The sequence below is a fragment of the Pogona vitticeps genome, chromosome 1 (genome assembly GCF_051106095.1).
Source record: "Pogona vitticeps strain Pit_001003342236 chromosome 1, PviZW2.1, whole genome shotgun sequence".
In the NCBI taxonomy this organism is placed as follows: domain Eukaryota; kingdom Metazoa; phylum Chordata; class Lepidosauria; order Squamata; family Agamidae; genus Pogona; species Pogona vitticeps.
Genome location: NC_135783.1, coordinates 271761066 through 271778954, shown reverse-complemented (window position 1 = coordinate 271778954; position 17889 = coordinate 271761066). Strand labels below are relative to the sequence as shown.

Here is a 17889-nt window from a genome sequence, read left to right as displayed (position 1 = left end):
ACACTAGTTTAAAGCAGGTAACTAATCATCAACTTCAAAGTACAGTACTGAATGTACCCTACATGTTAGCACTATATGGTCTCTTGGTAAATCCTCATGAATGATATAATCAATGAATTATGAAGTAACATGCATCTCTAATGTATAAAATGTTATTTTCAAACTCTGAATAACTACAGTATTTCATTAATACACAAGTTATAGCTTCTTAAGATACAGTCCTCGCTTTTATGTATTTTGCCAGCAAACTCTGCAGTTTGAGCCACTACAATTGAAGTTGTTTACCTAAATTTTATACCTTGGAATATGCTCTTGATTACAAGAGGTAATACATACAATAATATGTATTTGTAATGGAGGTAATATGTGTGGTAATATATACATCAGACCATTTCTCACATGTGTTTAAAATATCAATATATTGTTTGAATGAGGTGGTAATATAATGGAAAACTATAGAAGGAAAGAGCTGAAACTGCAACTCAGAATATGTCAGGCAAAAGCAAAACAAAAATTAAAAAATAAAGAAGACAAAAACATTGTAGCACCTTAAGGACTAACTGCTATATTTTAATATGAGCTTTCATATTTAAGTCCACTTCTACAGAATCTACCCAGAATAGTTCACATTAAAATTTTTTCATTTAGCTGGGATGTTGCAGAACAAATACTTTTTCAAAACATAGTTGGAAAACTGAGATAGGTATTAAATTATATCTACCTTTAGCTGTAGCCCTTGTGAGAGCACTGTGTTTGCAGGAAGTTCTTTAATATGTTGGTAGACATATGAAGTGCATTGCTCCTGCTCAGCCCGTAACTGAGGGGCAAGTTGAGAGAGGTGACCTTTGTAGCTCTTGATGGCTGCCTGCAATTCATCAATCAACTTTTTCACCTGAAGGGTTAAATTATAAGAGCTGTTAGTATGAGACAATTGTTGATGTCACACCTATTAGAATTTTCATTACAAACCTGAAGGGAGAGATGACATTTGAGTGCAAAGTCTGACAGAAAATAAAGAATATATGTGTCTCCTTATCTCTCTGTGGAAAGAAATGTCCAAATTACACATACAGACATTAGCAGGACAACATAACTAAATCAATGATCCTCTGGTTTCTCCTAGTTAAAGATACTAAAATGTTTGTATGCAATAATTTTCCTCTAATTAAAATGTTTCATTCATTTTCTAAATAAAATTTTTTTGGTCGAGTGGATTCTTTAGAATAATTAGTACTAGCGATAGACTCTGGATACATGAGTACTCATAAATAAAATCTGATGCTTTAATTTGCTATACCTCCAGAAAAACCTCTAACTTTAACGAAACTCAGCGTTTTTATGAGAGAAGCCAAGTGAGAATTTAATAAAACGGTTAATTTGGGAAGCAGTTATTTAAAGAAGGAGCTAATCCCCAGTGATATGAAAATACTGAGGCAAGATCACAGGTCACAAATACTGTAGATCATATGCTTATCAGGGAAAGGTCCCAGGTCCAGTCAACCTCATCAAAAAGGACTGGGGAAGACTGAGAGGAACCAGAGAAGAGCAACCAGAATACAGACAAAAAGAGATTACAGTTCTTAAACAGATACCATGGAGAATAAGATAGGTGAGGAAACAATATCAATTCTTGACTATTAAACTAAATGAAAAAGGGATAAATTTCAGATGGTTGGTACCAAAAGGGATTTTTGATCAACTGGAATTCAGGAAGATACAGACTGGACTCTATCCACAAAGCAAGCAAGTTTTATGACAGACATGCAAATGTATGGGAAGACGAATTGCAAAGATTTGAACAAGATGGAGAAAAAAGCAGAAAAGATATAGAAGGAGCGACTTCATCAAGCAAAGGAGAAGAAGAGAAAGAAGACACACTACAAGACGTGACTAAAGAACAGAGAGAAAAGAGAAGCACTATGACAATAAATCCTAAATATAAATAAAGAAGATGGAGAATGAAATTGGAATCTTTTTGGTGAACATTAATGCCCTTAACTCTCCACAGAAAAGAAAAGAAAAACATTCTTGCGATTACAAAAAAACAGAAATGGATATAATTTACCTTCAAGAAACTCACATTAAAAAACAAAACCATAAATACTTGGAATACCCAAAGATTGGGAAACTTTATTATTCAGCAGCACAACAAAAGAAAAGAGAAGTCGCTTTATATATCAAAGAAAACCTGGATTCTAAACATATTTATTCAGATGAAGAAGGAAGAATCTTAATGGTAGAAGCATCAATAAACACCAAAAAGATATTGATGGTTGCAATATACACCCCTAACAACAAACAAGAAATTCTTTTATCAAAAATTACATAAGAAGAGACCTCTCTCCAAACTATCTGGGACACAGCCAAAGCTGTCTTTCGGGGAATAGCTACAACATAGATGGCCAAGAAAAATAAAGAAAAGAGACAACAATATACAAAACTAAAGGAAGAATATAAGAAATGGGAATTAGAATTATAAAAAGATCCACAGAAGGGAATATTCAAAAAACAGAGTTATTAAAGCATAAAATAAACCTAATAGAGTCAGAAGGACTAGCACAACAAATTAAGAGAGCCAAACAAAAAAAAATCGAAAATGCCAACAAACCAGGAAGATGGCTAGCAGAAAGACTGAGAAAAGAGAAATTCTAATTTCCTACCCTTTCTCCCTGCCTTTTTGCCTTCAAAGCTCTCAAAGGGCTTTCCGCCCAACATTGGAGGAAGCCCCTTGAGAGCTCTGAAGGTGCCGATCATGCCGGCAGGGACCCCCAGGGAGGTCCCCCATGGTGGCGGGCAAGCCCTGGGAGACCTCCCTGGGGGTCCCCACTGCTGCAATCGGCACCTTCAGAGGTCTCAAAGGGCTTTCCCCCAGACATTACATAACAATTACATAAAATTACTTAAAGAAATAAAAACAGACTTGGAAAAATGAAAGAACTTACAATTATCAACGTTAGGAAGGATAGCGACAATTAAAATGTATATCTAACCAAAATTACTTTTTTGTTGTTCCAAACAGTATCAATTAAAATAGAAAAGAAATACTTTGAGGATTTAAACAAGATGATTTTAAAGTTTATTTGGCAAGGGAAGAAGGCAAGAATTAAACTGAAAATGCTACAAGAATCTAAAGAAAAAGGAGGATTCAGACTACCGGACTGGGAGCTATATTACCAAGCATGTATTCTAGTCTGGCTTAAAGAATTGATCACTTTCAGGAATAAAAGACTGCTTTATCTAGAATAACATGATCTGCAATTGGGCTGGCATGCCTTTTTATGGTATGAGAAAGCCAAAACCCATAGATATTTTCAGTATCATTATATTAGAAACTCGCTATTGACAATCTGGGAAAAGATAAAAAAGAAAATGTACATAAAAATACCTAGGTGGCTTTCGCCTATGGAAGCGTTTGTGCATCCAAATCTCAGGAACTTTGAGAAAATTTTATGCTATAAAGATATACTAGAAACAGAAAGGAAATTAAAACCAAAGCAAGAGCTTATTGCTCAGGTATTAGGTTTGTCATGGTGGCCATTAATGCAAATTCAATCTAGATATGATAGATGTTAAATATGGCTTTTATAAATAACAAATACTGCTTATATTGTTAACCTCAGATGATAAACCAATTAAGAAACTATATAAACTGCTTTTGAATTCGAAAATAGAAGATGAACAGGTAAAAGAAACAATGGAACAATGGGCTAAAAATTTTGGGCACAATATTGAACTGAAGAAATGGCAGAAATTGTGGAATAGAAATTGTAAAATAACAATCGCGACTTCCTATAAAGATAATCCTTATAAAATGTTATATAGATGGCACTTACTACCTGCCAGAATTGCAAAAATGTTTCCAAATATGTCTAGTAAACGTTGGAAATGCAAACAAAAAGTAGGTACCCATTATCATCTATGGTGGACATGTGAAAAAGAAAAAGAAATGGAGTAAAATACACACATGGTTGGTTAAAATGCTTTTAAAATGTATAGATTTTAAACCAGAACTGTTTTTATTAGGTATTTTACCAGAGGACTTTGATAAACAATCGGTTTACCTAACATTGCATATTGTGACAGTAGCTTGGGTTGTATTTGCAGAAGAAATACCAACAGAAGAAGAGATAATTAAGAAGATTTTAGATTGTGCAGAAATGGAGAGACTCACACTGAGACTGAGAGAAAGAAGATTCAGAATACTTTAATACATGGAATTTGTTCTACAAATGGCTAGAAGATTGGAGAAGGGATTAAATCGCCAAGACCCAAAAACAGATAATTATAAGCAAACCCATGTAACACGATGTTTAACAAACTCGAATTGAATATAGATATAGTGATAAACTAATAAAATGTTATTTTAAAAAAAGGACTGGGGAAGACCCCTATTTAACATGATGGAATGCTGCTGCCATTGTAAACACTGCTGAACTTAATGGAGCAGTGATGTTTCCTAAATTAATCAGTTAACCAAGTATTTTAATGACCTAAGTAAGGTATTAGAACTTTTTAAGTAGTTAAGGAGACTGAAGAGACACTGTTTGAATTCTCTATATCTGTCTTCACTGCAAAGTATATGAACTGATATGCCATTTCTGAGCTGTTATTTTCAGGAAGAGTCTGAAGAATTGAGGCACACTGGGGTGACAGGAGATGATATTTGAAACCTCACCAATAGACACTTATCAAACCATTGCGTCTCTTCAAGAGTTCATCTGAACTAAGAAAAAAAAATAACTGGACTCTCAGATTGGCTGCTGTACCAAAGACTGAAAAATAGCCAAAGCAACACCAATTTTTAAAAGAAATCAGATGCAAGAAATAGCAGACTGGGAAGTTTAAGATCTATTTCTACCAAACTGGTGGGAGGCATTATTAAAGATAAAATTGTGAAGCATACAGAAGAATGGTTCTTGCTGAAGAAGAACTAACATGGTCTCTGGAAAGGTTACATCTTGTCTTGTTAAACCTTTAGAGAAGCCATTCTCAACCCTTTTTTTTGTCCACAGTCATAAACACAATATGAAAGAAATACAGGCCTAATCAGGGCTGAAGTCACATAACAAATCTGATATGATAGTTTGTGAAGAACTGTTTGAATATGCCAGGGCCCCCATTGAGAACAACTGCTTTACAGCTCTCTGAGAGTGTCATCAACCATGAACTGGAGTGACACAGGGTTTACATGCAGGTTTTTGTTTGTTTGTTTTTAATGGAAGTCCTTCATCAAAGACTCTTAAAAGACCTGGCAGTCATAGGATAAAAAGGGACCTTCTTAGAGACTGGCAACTTGCTGAAAAATAGAAAGCAAAGAGTAGGAATAAATAAATTGCTCTTGCAATGGTAGGATGTTAAGAGAGGAGGGGTTTCCTCCAGATTTACATACAGAGCAGAGATTGTTAAAGCATCATAACTTGCCCTATGTATAGTGTGGAGGAAGTAGAAAAAACAGTATTCTTATTTCCTCAGACTACAGGAGCATCTAGTGAAATTGAGGCCCTGGTCACATGAGCGGAATGTTCTCTAGTTATTGTCCAGTTAGTTTGTTGCTTTTTTCTCCTGGTTACATGACACAGAGACAGAGATTGAGACATTTCCCCAGCCAGCGGTATAACTGGGGAACATTTCTCCAGCACTAGAAAGGTTCTGTTATTTTGTACCTTTGTTGACCTGGTACATTCCTTCCTGGGATTGCCTGTGTGCATGCCTTGCCCCACTTATTTTCAGAATCAAAGCCAGGAATGTGGCCACCATTACTGCAGCACGTATATTATTTTTAAACATTTTTACCCAATACATTGGTACATTGGTAAAAGTATGTCACCAGGGGGCTTCCGCCATTACATTACTGGCGAGTAATTATTATTTTTCCTATGGGACAATACATTGAAATGTTGGTATGCCACCAGGAGTAGGGGGGTTGATCACCAGTACTGCCGTGTGGATATCCTGAGTCCATGGCATGCAATGCATTTCTGCAGGAGCAGCCAGTGCAACAGAGGACACTTTCTTAAACAGAACATGCTTCCTGATCAATGTTCCCTCTAATTTCCACCACCCCCCCCATGTGCAAGTCCATTACAACCAGAACGAAAGGGCTGGAAATGATAGCTGTGAGTAAATGGAGGAGGAGGAAAGCTGTGAGGAGGGAGGGCAGAATCACACATGCTCACACAGTCATCCACCTTAGAGGGAGCCTTGTTTCTAATATACTGATGTATTGATAAATACTTGGGGGCTAAATTGCCCCTTGAAGCAAGAGAGAAAATAAACCGATAGCATGGTGGTCATCCATAACAATTCCAACAGGAGGAAATACATTGGTACTCCTAAAAGTACCAATACAGTGGGGTCTTGACTTAAGAACGCCTCAAGTTAAGAACATTTTGACTTAAGAACCACTCTCATAGGAAAATATTGACTTGACTTACATACTTAGATTTGAGTTATGAACTGAAAAAAAACCACGTGGGAGGCAGGGAAAGTGCAAAATTTGAACTTTCAGTTAACTGTTGGCCAGTGAAAAGGGTGCCTGTCGGCTTCCTCACTCCTCCCAGCGTTTAGAGAGTGGATTGGGAGTCTTCAGACTGCCTGGTACTGCCTGGACTGTATTTTCCCTGCCTTCCCTGAACCTTTCTTGACCTAAGAAAAAAGAAACAAATATCCCCCTCTAGTGGCAGAAGGCAGAATAGCAGCTTCCCATTAGTTTCTATGGACGGAAAAGAGCAGATACGGATCAAATGGTTTTCAATGCATTCCTATGGGAAATGCAGATTTGACCTGAGAACTTTTTGACTTGAGAACCGCCTTCCAATACGGATTAAGTTCTCAAGTCAAGACCCCACTGTATAAAGTATAACATTCGTCCTGGGTTATAAAGGACATGGCATGATTGAGTACAACAGAGGTATGGAAAGTATCAGAAGAATTAGAAAACATTTCCCTTGTGTGACCAGGGCCTGAATGAATGGTTGGAGATCCAGGATAGACAAAAGAAAATACTTTCCCACACAGTGCAGAGTTAAATTATAGCACTGACTTGCTGAAATCCTGTTTTTGTAAGTTCTGTGGCATAAAGCTGATGATGTTATTAGTCAGGGCAATTGTTTGAAAAGTAACCATTTCCCCCTCTCAATATAAAACCCTATGGGCCTCAACCCATCCTTTTTCTGATCGGGAAGCTGTGGGAGAAGAGTGATGTGGAAAGAGTAATAAAGTACCAAAAACCACCAATTCTGCAAAGGCCATTCCAGTGATTGTGATTTTTTTTATATAATTAAAGATTTCCCTCTCCCACCACTCAGCCCCTACAAATTCCCAATGATGAAATTGATTAGTTCGGACCTTACAACAGGAGGGGGAAATATTTAATTTTAAAAAAATTACCCTGACTGATGACACTATCAGCTGTATGCCACGGAATGTACACAAACAGGATTTCAGTCATTACCTCAGAATGCAGTGATGGCTTCCCAAATCATAACTTTACAAGGGGACTTGGCAAATTCATCTGGGTTAAAGCTATTGGTGGGTACTAGTTACAAAGTCTATAAACTGGCATCTGCAACATCAGAGACAGTATATCTCTTAATACCAGTTGCTAGGAAACAATAGTGGGAAAAAGCAGTTATACTCATTTCCTACTACAGGCTTATTTAGTCTAGCATTTCTGTTGACACAGCAGACACTCAGATGCCTAATGGAAGCTTCCAAGTAGGATATGTGTGCAACAACACCCTCCTGTTTGTGTTACTCAGCAACTGGTACACCACCTTCAATAGTGAGGGTAATATAAAGCCTGTATGAATACTAGGCATTAATTGCTTTCTTCTATACACTGTTTTGCATTTTAATATGGTATTTTATTCTATATAACTATATTTTATAGTTTTGTAAGCTAGTGTAGGCCACATATTGAGGAGTGACCATTTAAATAAGTGATGTACATTCTGCCTTGTTTCCCAAACTGAGGGAAATTTGTAGGCAATGTTAGGTAGACACATGCCAAAATGTCCCACATTTTCAGATGTGGGATGGGAATGCTGTGTTATTACTAATTTTAGTGTCCTGTAGACCAGACTCACTTAAATTAATGGGACTGGTTAACTGCCATTCCTGTAAATTCACTTCAACAGATCTACTCTATTTGGGACAAATACTGGATTTAGCACTGAAATATTCACCCATATGTGTTTGTCAGCACTGAAGTATGCATGCAAGTGCATCAGCGTAATCCTTTCTCTTATCCAGACTACTCTTATAAGTTTATTCAGTGTGTACACAAGAAAGAGCAATTCACAAGGATGTGGAACTCTCTGCCCAGGGAAGTTAGGCTGACCCTTCTCTGGTGTCTTTCCACGGGGGGGGGGGATGTTTTTATTCAGACAAGCTTTTGGCAACTGACTAGCTGTTGAAGAAGGGTTTTTTAACTGATTCATACTATACTTTCCCAAAACTGATGTCACTTAATTGCTTTGTAACTCAATATTATAACTTGTTCATTTTTAGCATTAATGTAGGCCCACTTCTATCTATTTTTAAACATGTATCTGATTTAAAGCACTTTTGTGCTGCTTTGAGTCTGTTTCAGGAAAATTAGTACAGAATACTCAGAAGTAGTTTACCATTCCTTTCTTCTGGAAGTGTGCAGCTTGGCCAAGACATTTATTTGCTCTTCTCTTGGGAGGCAAAGTGGAGAATCAAAATCTTAACCTCTGCCCTCTGTTCCCTACTCAAAGAACTATCCAGAAGAAAGGCAGGATATAAATAACAATAAACAAACAAACAAATAGTACCTCTAAATAGAGCACCTCAATTTGTCTTAATAAGATATATCACTGCACATCTTAAAATAATGGTGTATTTGTTTTAGGTTAAACTTTTAAACACATTTTGATAGTAATTTATTGTGTTGCCATTGTTTTTATTATAGGAATACTGTCTGACACTCTGCAGTCATTTTGACACATTTTATATAAGCCATTAATATATCCATTTTTTTCTAATGGATAGGCTATATATTACTGGTATAACATATAAATTCAGGCTTGCTACATCAATGGATGTTTGTATGCAGGCTTAAAGTTCCACTGTTATACTAAAACAGTTCTTTTTGTTTGAATGTTCCGAATGTTACAACAACTAGACTAAACACAAATTTTCTAAACAAAAGCTGTTCTATAAAATGACTTCCTTGTCTTTTAAATTTAGAAACAAGATATTTTCAAAGGTCAGTTCATAAGTGAACAAACCCCACAATGTCCCACGTTTATGTTCCTGAATAATTTTACATTAGATTTTTTTTCTGTCTTCTCCGTTATGTACCAAAAGCCCAATAAAGCCTCTATAAAATTCTTCATTCTGAATAGCTTTTTTCTAGAACAAAATCCCTTCCTCCATTCAAATACAATTCTGAAAGAAGACAAAACTTGACCTTTAGTGATCCCTGTATTAATAGGTTTGTTCATAATTCAGTCTGTGTGTGGAGAAGCACTGATGTGGAAACATGGAGGCCTGTGAGATACATAGCCTTTCTCTTTACACATTATCTGACCCTATGAATCCTTTTTACAAAAGAAAGCTTTGTGCATGCATCAGTTGGGAGAAAATGCATACTCACGGTGAGTATGAAAACATAAACATATTACTTCTCATTTTCAGGAAAATGTTATGTAGATTTGAGTAGATGAACTATAAGCATCAGGATAAGAGAGTTTTGTTTTGACTTTTTAGGTCAATGTTTATTTGACTAGATGGATTGTTTTGCTTCTGTTTGGAACTTTTACCACATAGAGATGAGTGTGTACAAGAGTGGGTAGTCATAATTAACACCTCCGTATATATGAATATACCTTCATTAGAGCATCAGGAAAAAAACAGGATGCATTCCACTGGCACACCTTTCCCAGTAGGTGAAACTTTACGCATATCACTAGCATGGTCTACTACTGCTATTATGCATACACATACGAGACTAAGGAACCAAACCTGTTGTCCAGTCTACCATTCCCTGTGGTACAACAGGGAGGAAATAGACAATAAACCGAGGAATACTCTGTCTCTTCTCTATTGGCCCAGTCCCTCCCTCTCTCTTAACATAACCCTTTGAAAGAATGAAATAGGAAAAAAGTTGCAAGCAGTGTGTTGTGAAATCAACAAAATTAAGGGAGAGAACAAGAAGGAAGACAGGAGTTGGTGATCTGCACCGAACCCTTTGTGACCAGCAGGCTGAAAAAATTCCTCCCCCCCCCCCAAAAATTAGCCAAACTTGCAACAAAATCTGATACTGCATTAAAAACAAGCTCCTATTCAGAATTCTACGTTTGCTGGAGTTTTGCTGTTATTATGGTCTTTGTGTCACCAACACATTCTTTAATACAAAGCCTCAACACAAAGTTTCCTGGAGACATCCAAGATCGAAGCATTGGCATCAGCTTGATTTGATCCTCACTAGACGTTCTAGCTTATCTAGTATTACGATCACACGCAGTTACCAGAGTGCTGATTGTGACACTGATCATTCCCTGGTGTGTAGCAGAATAAAACTGCAAACAAAGAGATTGTATCACACTAAAAAGGAAGGAAAACCACGTATAGATATCAACAAGATTCGCAATCAAAGAAAAGTGGAGGAATTTGCCCAAGCGCTTCAGGAAACCCTTCCAGGCCCGGCTGATGCGAATGCACCTGAACGATGGGAACACTTCAAGAACGCTGTTTATAACACTGCCTTGTCCACATTTGGCAAGAAGACCAAAAAGACGGCTGACTGGTTCGAAGCCCATTCAGAGGAGCTGATTCCAGCCATCGAGGATAAGAGGAGAGCTCTAGCAGCATACAAAGCCTGTCCTAGTGAGTACAACTTGCAGGCTCTTCGAGCTGCTCGTAGCCAAGTCCAACAGACTGCCAGGAGATGTTCCAATGATTATTGGCTTCAGCTCTGCTCTCAGATACAGATAGCAGCGGACACAGGTAACATCAAGGGAATGTATGATGGTATCAAGCAGGCTTTAGGTCCAATACAGAAGAAATCTGCTCCCTTGAAGTCTACTACAGGCGTGATCATCCAGGATCGAGCACAGCAGATGGAACGCTGGGTACAGCACTACTCTGAGCTATATTCTAAAGAGAATGTAGTAACGGAAGAGGCACTAAATAACATTGAGTGCCTGCCTCTCTTGGAAGAGCTGGACAGTGAACCAACTTTAGCAGAAATAAAAGCAGCCTTGGATTCCCTTGCCTCTGGCAAGGCACCTGGAAAGGACAACATCCCCGTTGAAGTTTTGAAGTGTTGTAAAGAGATCATCACCACTGAGCTGTATGAACTCTTTTCTCTTTGCTGGAGAGAAGGTGGAGTACCACAGGACATGAAGGACGCAAACATCATCACATTGTATAAGAACAAAGGCGACAGGGGTGACTGCAATAACTACCGTGGTATCTCTCTTCTCAGCGTTGTAGGGAAGCTGCTGGCCCGTGTTGTGCTGAAGAGACTTCAGGTGCTTGCAGACAGAGTGTATCCAGAATCACAGTGTGGTTTTCGAGCTAACAGATCCACCACTGACATGGTATTCTCCCTCCGACAGTTGCAGGAGAAATGCAGGGAACAACAACAGCCACTCTTTGTGGCCTTCATAGATCTCACAAAGGCCTTTGACTTGGTTAGCAGGGACGGACTTTTTAAAATACTTCCCAAGATTGGATGTCCACCTCAACTCCTTAATATCATCAGGTCCTTTCATGAGGAAATGAAGGGCACTGTAGTTTTTGATGGCTCAACATCAGATCCCTTTGACATCCGAAGCGGAGTAAAACAAGGCTGTGTCCTTGCGCCAACCCTGTTTGGGATCTTCTTTGCTGTCATGCTGAAGCAGGCCTTTGGAACTGCAACAGAAGGTGTCTATCTCCGGACTAGATCAGATGGAAAGCTCTTTAATCTCACTAGATTGAGAGCGAAGACCAAAGTCCAACTGAAATGCATGCGGGACTTCCTCTTTGCTGATGATGCAGCCATTGTTGCCCACTCTGCTGAAGACCTCCAACAACTCATAAATCATTTTAGCAAGGCCTGCCAAGACTTTGGACTAACTATCAGCCTGAAGAAAACACAAGTCATGTGCCAGGGCGTGGACTCACCTCCCTCTATTACTATCTCCATGCAAGAACTGGAGGTTGTTCATGAATTTGTGTACCTTGGCTCAACAATCTCTGACACTCTCTCCCTAGATGTCGAGCTGGATAAACGCATTGGGAAAGCAGCTACCATGTTCTCTAGACTCACAAAGAGAGTATGGCTCAATAAGAAACTGACAACACATACCAAGATCCAGGTCTATAGAGCCTGTGTCCTGAGCACACTCCTATACTGCAGCGAGTCCTGGACCCTTTGTGCACGGCAGGAGAGGAAGCTGAACACCTTCCATATGCGTTGTCTCCGACGCATTTTTGGTATCACCTGGCAGGACAAAGTTCCAAATAGAGTAGTCCTAGAACGAGCTGGAATTTTCAGCATGTATACAATATTGAAACAGCGCCGTCTACGTTGGCTTGGGCACGTCGTGAGAATGGCTGATGGTCGGATTCCAAAAGATCTCCTGTATGGAGAATTAGTGCAGGGAAGCCGCCCCCGAGGGAGACCACAGCTGCGTTACAAGGACATCTGCAAGCGGGATCTGAAGGCCTTAGGAATGGACCTCAACAGATGGGAAACCTTGACGTCTGAGCGTTCAGCCTGGAGGCAGGCGGTGCAACATGGCCTCTCCCAATTTGAAGAGACCCTTGCCCAGCAGGCCGAGGCAAAGAGGCAGTCCCAAAACAAGCAAAACCAGGGAGCTGGACAGGGGACAGATTGGATTTGTCTCCAGTGTGGAAGGGACTGTCACTCTCGAATTGGCCTTCTCAGCCACACAAGACACTGTTCCAAGACCTCCATACAGAGCACGATACCATAGTCTCTTGAGACTGAAGGATGCCTACTACTATTCAGAATTCTACCAATCATTACTTGCAACCTGGATGTTGCACTCCCTCCACTTCCTCACATGCTCTTATTTCCTTTCCAATTGTCACTCTATATTCTGTGGAGCACATTTAGTTGTCACTTTCATTCTGAAAGCTTTTTTGCTCATCTTTGTTTATTTTGCAAATATTACAGATTTCCTCCCACCCTCCAAGTTTGTTGCTCTCCCCCCCCCCCAGTATCCTGTTTTGGCAATTATTCTTCTAAAACTCATGGCCAGGCTTTATTATTAGGAGAAGCAGTCATAATTTTGATTTATGATTGGGGCAGAAGTCACCACTACACGGTCTTTAGTCTCTGCACATGATGCAAGCTCTGATGAAGTTTTTAGAAGTGTGTATTGGTGCCGTTCTTAAACCACACCAGGGCTTCTGTCACTGGCCAGTTAGCACTGAAAGACTTTCCAGCTACTGACAGCAGTCAACATACAGCAAGAACAGAGTAGCCAGACTTGCCCCTCAAGCAAGAAGAAGATCATTGCCTGGCCATTGCCATGCAGGCTTCTGGCCACCTCAGCACTAGCTGACTGGCAACGTTCTTTCCAGCAGCTCCTTTTTTCCTTTCATATCAAGTGGACAAACTGCTACTCTGCCCTGGTGCTATCTGGAGCAGTGGGAAAGTTCCCAGTGTTTGCTTCATGTCTTGCTTTAATGCAAGGAATCAATTCACTTTGTCCTACAGAACATAATCGGAGCCATTCAGAAATGGGCCTGCTCCTACCATCAGAACTTTGTTCTGTATTCTTTTCCTTGGTGTAACTAAACCCAAGAAGTGTACAGTAGATATCTTTCCACTATTTGTCTACCTATTTATGCACGCATTAATTCTATGCCTACCCATTCATACAGATATTGCTGTGGGGACCAGATGGAAGCTCCACAAGGCCAGAAGGTGCCCAGCAACAAAGTGACATTCGATGCTTGTGTGGTTAAGGGATCCCTAGTAAAACTTTGGATTAGGGCCCAGTCCCCGCAATCACAGTTGCCTCTTTTAAATAAAAGGAGTCCTTTTAATCACCTCTCTACCAGCCCTCCCAAACAGAGTAATGGGGAGGGCAAACCTCAAGAAGAAAGAAAAACTAAAGCCTAGGGGACCGCTGAGTTCCTTTGACCAGGCAGCTTTATTTCAGCCAATCCCTAAAACAATACTCCACTACAAGGGATTGTAAAGCAAACTGACTGGAGTTTCCTTCATAGGAAAAACCCATTCTCCAACTCAGCTTGGTTGCAATATATGCTGCCTGGCTGCTATTACTATTCTTGCCTCCCTCCCAGTTAGTTCCTGCAGGAGGAACAAGGGCTGTATTTTAAAAAGGTAGTTCTTCCTTCCCATCCTTTCCTATGTATGTCGAGATTGCCAGTTTGCAGTTATCTCTGCTAGATTCAGAACAGCCAAGTGTATGACTTGTGTTATACAACTTGTAAGAAACTATAACTGTATTTCTGTGCCTCAGCATTCTGGTCCAGAATTAACAAAGTTGATTAGGGCTTTGGTAATTTATCTGGTTATTTTGTCCACTGACCAAAAAACTTTGCTGACATTTGCCTGGCTGTTTAGTAGCTTTTTCCTGATGTTTATGCATAGATTCTTTTACTGTTATGTATACATTACTATGTATCTGAAGTATCTGAGGGTTCAAAGGGATGTAAACAGAAACCATATTTTAATAAATTTATTTTAAAACAGATTAAAATTTTTTTTAAAAGCCAAGTTGAAAACAACTTTTAAAATCAAGGGCCAAATACAAAAACGAAGACTTTATTGCTTTGTAGCCGATCAAGCTATACACAAGAACACAGATTAACCAATCATAAAATAGTATTTGGCATCTCATGTAAGTACATATTAACAAGCATAAAGGAGATAAAATGATAAAATAATAGTAATAAAATGTAATAGCATTTTCTTTAAAAAAAGGAGAATCAAGATGTGAGAGTAACTTTATTTATTTATTTATTTATTTATTTATTCAATTTATATGCCGCCCAAACTACCCAGAGGTCTCTGGGCGGCTTACAATAATTAAAATTCAATACAGCAAAAGATAAAATAATTAAAATACAATTAAAATACAATTAAAATTGCCATCAGACCCACAGCTAATATTATTTCAGTTAAAAGCCTTCTGGAACAGGAAGGTTTTGACCTGGCGCCGAAATGTCATCAGCGTCGGCGCCAGACGAATCTCAGTCGGGAGGGCATTCCATAGTCTGGGGGCAGCTGCCGAAAAGGCCCTTTGTCTACAAGCCGTCCCTCTTACCTCCTTAAGGGACGGCTCTTTCAAAAGGGCCCCCTGGCTAGATCTTAACTGCCGGGTAGGTTCATATGGAAGGAGGCGGTCCTTCAGGTATCCAGGGCCCAAGCCGTTTAGGGCTTTATATGTCAAAACAAGCACTTTGAATTGGGCCCGGGCAGCAACTGGTAGCCAATGTAACTTATACAGAATCGGCTTGATATGTTCCGTGGCAGCTGCACCACTCACCAGCCGCGCAGCTCGATTCTGGACCAGTTGCAATCGCCGGACCGTTTTCAAAGGCAGCCCCACGTAAAGCGCATTGCAGTAATCTATGCGGGATGTTACCAGTGCATGTGTGACTGTCATGAGACTCCGCTCGTCCAGGTAGGGCCGTAGCTGGTATAATTTCCGCAGCTGAAGGAAGGCGCCCCTGGCCACCGAGTCCACCTGGGCTTCCAGTGTTAGACTGGGGTCCAGGAGCACCCCCAAGCTGCGGACCCTGTCCCTTAGGGGGAGTGTAACCCCATTCAGGGCAGGGAAATGGCCCTCCAGCCTGTCCGGCGAAGCACCCACTAACAGCACTTCCGTCTTGTCTGGATTGAGTTTCAATTTATTAACCCTCATCCAGTCCATTATCAGGTCCAGACACGAGTTCAGCACAGAAACTGCCTCACCTGGATTGGTGGAAAACGAGAGGTAGAGCTGAGTATCGTCAGCATATTGCTGACTCCTCAGCCCAAACCTCCTGATGACCTCTCCCAGCGGTTTCATGTAGATGTTGAACAGCATGGGGGACAGTATTGAGCCCTGAGGAACCCCATGACATAAATGCCATGGGGCAGAGCAACTGTCCCCCAGCACCACCCTCTGGACACGGTCAGCCAGGAAGGAGCGGAACCACTGTAAAACAGTGCCCCCAACTCCCAACCCAGCCAGCCTATCCAGAAGGACACCATGGTCGATGGTGTCGAAAGCCGCTGAGAGGTCCAGGAGTATCAACAGGGTCACACTCCCCCTGTCTCTCTCCCGGCAAAGGTCATCGTACAGGGCGACCAAGGCAGTCTCTGTACCAAAACCCGGCCTGAAACCCGATTGAAATGGATCCAGAAAATCCGTTTCATCCAGCAGCGCCTGGAGTTGCCCGGCCACAACCCGCTCCAACACCTTGCCCAAATAAGGGAGGTTCGCCACTGGTCGGTAGTTGACCACCAGCCTTGGGTCCAGGTTAGGCTTTTTAAGGAGTGGTCGAATCACCGCCTCTTTCAAGGCGGTAGGGACCACTCCCTCTCTCAGAGAGGCATTCACGGCCTCCTGGACCCAGGTGCGAACCCCCCTGGCTGATCTTCCAATTAGCCAGGATGGGCAAGGGTCGAGCGGAGTGGTGGTAGAACGGACAGATCCAAGCACCCTGTCCACATCATCAGGTCTCAACAATTGAAACTCATCCATTAATACTGGACCTAAGCACGGCGCACTGGACACATCCTCTGATTCTGCAGTAACTGTGGAGTCCAACCCACTGCGAATCTGAGCGATTTTTCCCTCAAAATGTATGGCAAACTCATCACAGCGAGCTGATGAGCAGTCCGGGACCTCCACCGGATTTCCCGGTTGAAGAAGATCCCGGACCACCCGAAACAGCTCTGCTGGACGACATTCTGAGGAAGCAATACGGCTGGAGAAATATTGCCGTTTCGCCAGCCGTATTGCCACGAAATAGGCCCGATAATGGGCTCTAAGTCGTGTTCGATCGGACTCCCAGCGGGATTTCCTCCACCTGCGCTCCAGCCGTCTCCCCTCTCGCTTCATCGCCCGCAGTTCAGAAGTATACCAAGGAGCTGTCTGGGCTCGGCGAGCAGGGAGAGGACGCTTAGGCGCAATCGTGTCAACCGCCCGGGTCATCTCCCTATTCCATAGGGTGACCTGAGCTTCGACAGGAGCGCCGACCATATCAGACGGATAATCCCCCAGAGCATTCAGGAATCCATCTGGATCCATTAGTCTCCGAGGGCGGATCATCTTAATAGATCCCCCACCCTTGCAGAGGGAAGAAGACGCTAATAGACTGAACTTGACCAGGAAGTGGTCTGACCATGACAATGGGGTCACGACCAGCCCCTCCACATCCAAACCACCATCTTCCAGTCCCGTTGAGAAAACCAGGTCCAAGGTGTGGCCCTTCTCATGCGTCGGACCGATGACACATTGAGACAGCCCCAAGGTTGTCATGGTGGCCATGAAGTCCTGAGCCGCCCCAGTCAAGGCAGCCTCGGCATGGATGTTGAAGTCCCCCAGCACCAACAGCCTGGGAGTCCTCAACATCAGGTCCGAGACTACCTCTGTCAGCTCAGGCAGGGAGACTGTTGGTACGCAGCAGGGTGGGCGGTACACCAACAGAATCCCTAACCTGTCTCGCGAGCCCAACACACAATACAGGCCCTTGCAGAACTTATGAAGCAGGCAGTAAGTTCTGCCTTTCCATGGCTTTTTTAAGCAAATTTAGCAGTCCTATAGGATCCAGTAGTTTGTGCCAGCTAGCAGGAATAGGACTCTGCATAGAGGGGAAATGTTCTTGTTCCCAGCTGTTAAGGATTTTAGATATTGTTCCTTCAGATCTGCGTACAGAGATCTG

General features: G+C 41.3%; 1 protein-coding gene across 6 annotated transcripts in view; it reads right to left on the bottom strand.

The window, feature by feature from the left end:
- DCDC1 (doublecortin domain containing 1) overlaps positions 1–17889 on the bottom strand; it is a 443661-nt gene that overhangs the window by 225503 nt on the left and 200269 nt on the right. For all 6 annotated transcript variants that reach the window (XM_072985843.2, XM_078384021.1, XM_072985844.2 and 3 more), the window contains one exon: positions 722–892. In XM_072985843.2, coding sequence (XP_072841944.2) covers positions 722–892 — 171 coding nt within the window. The remainder of the gene's footprint in view (positions 1–721; positions 893–17889) is intronic.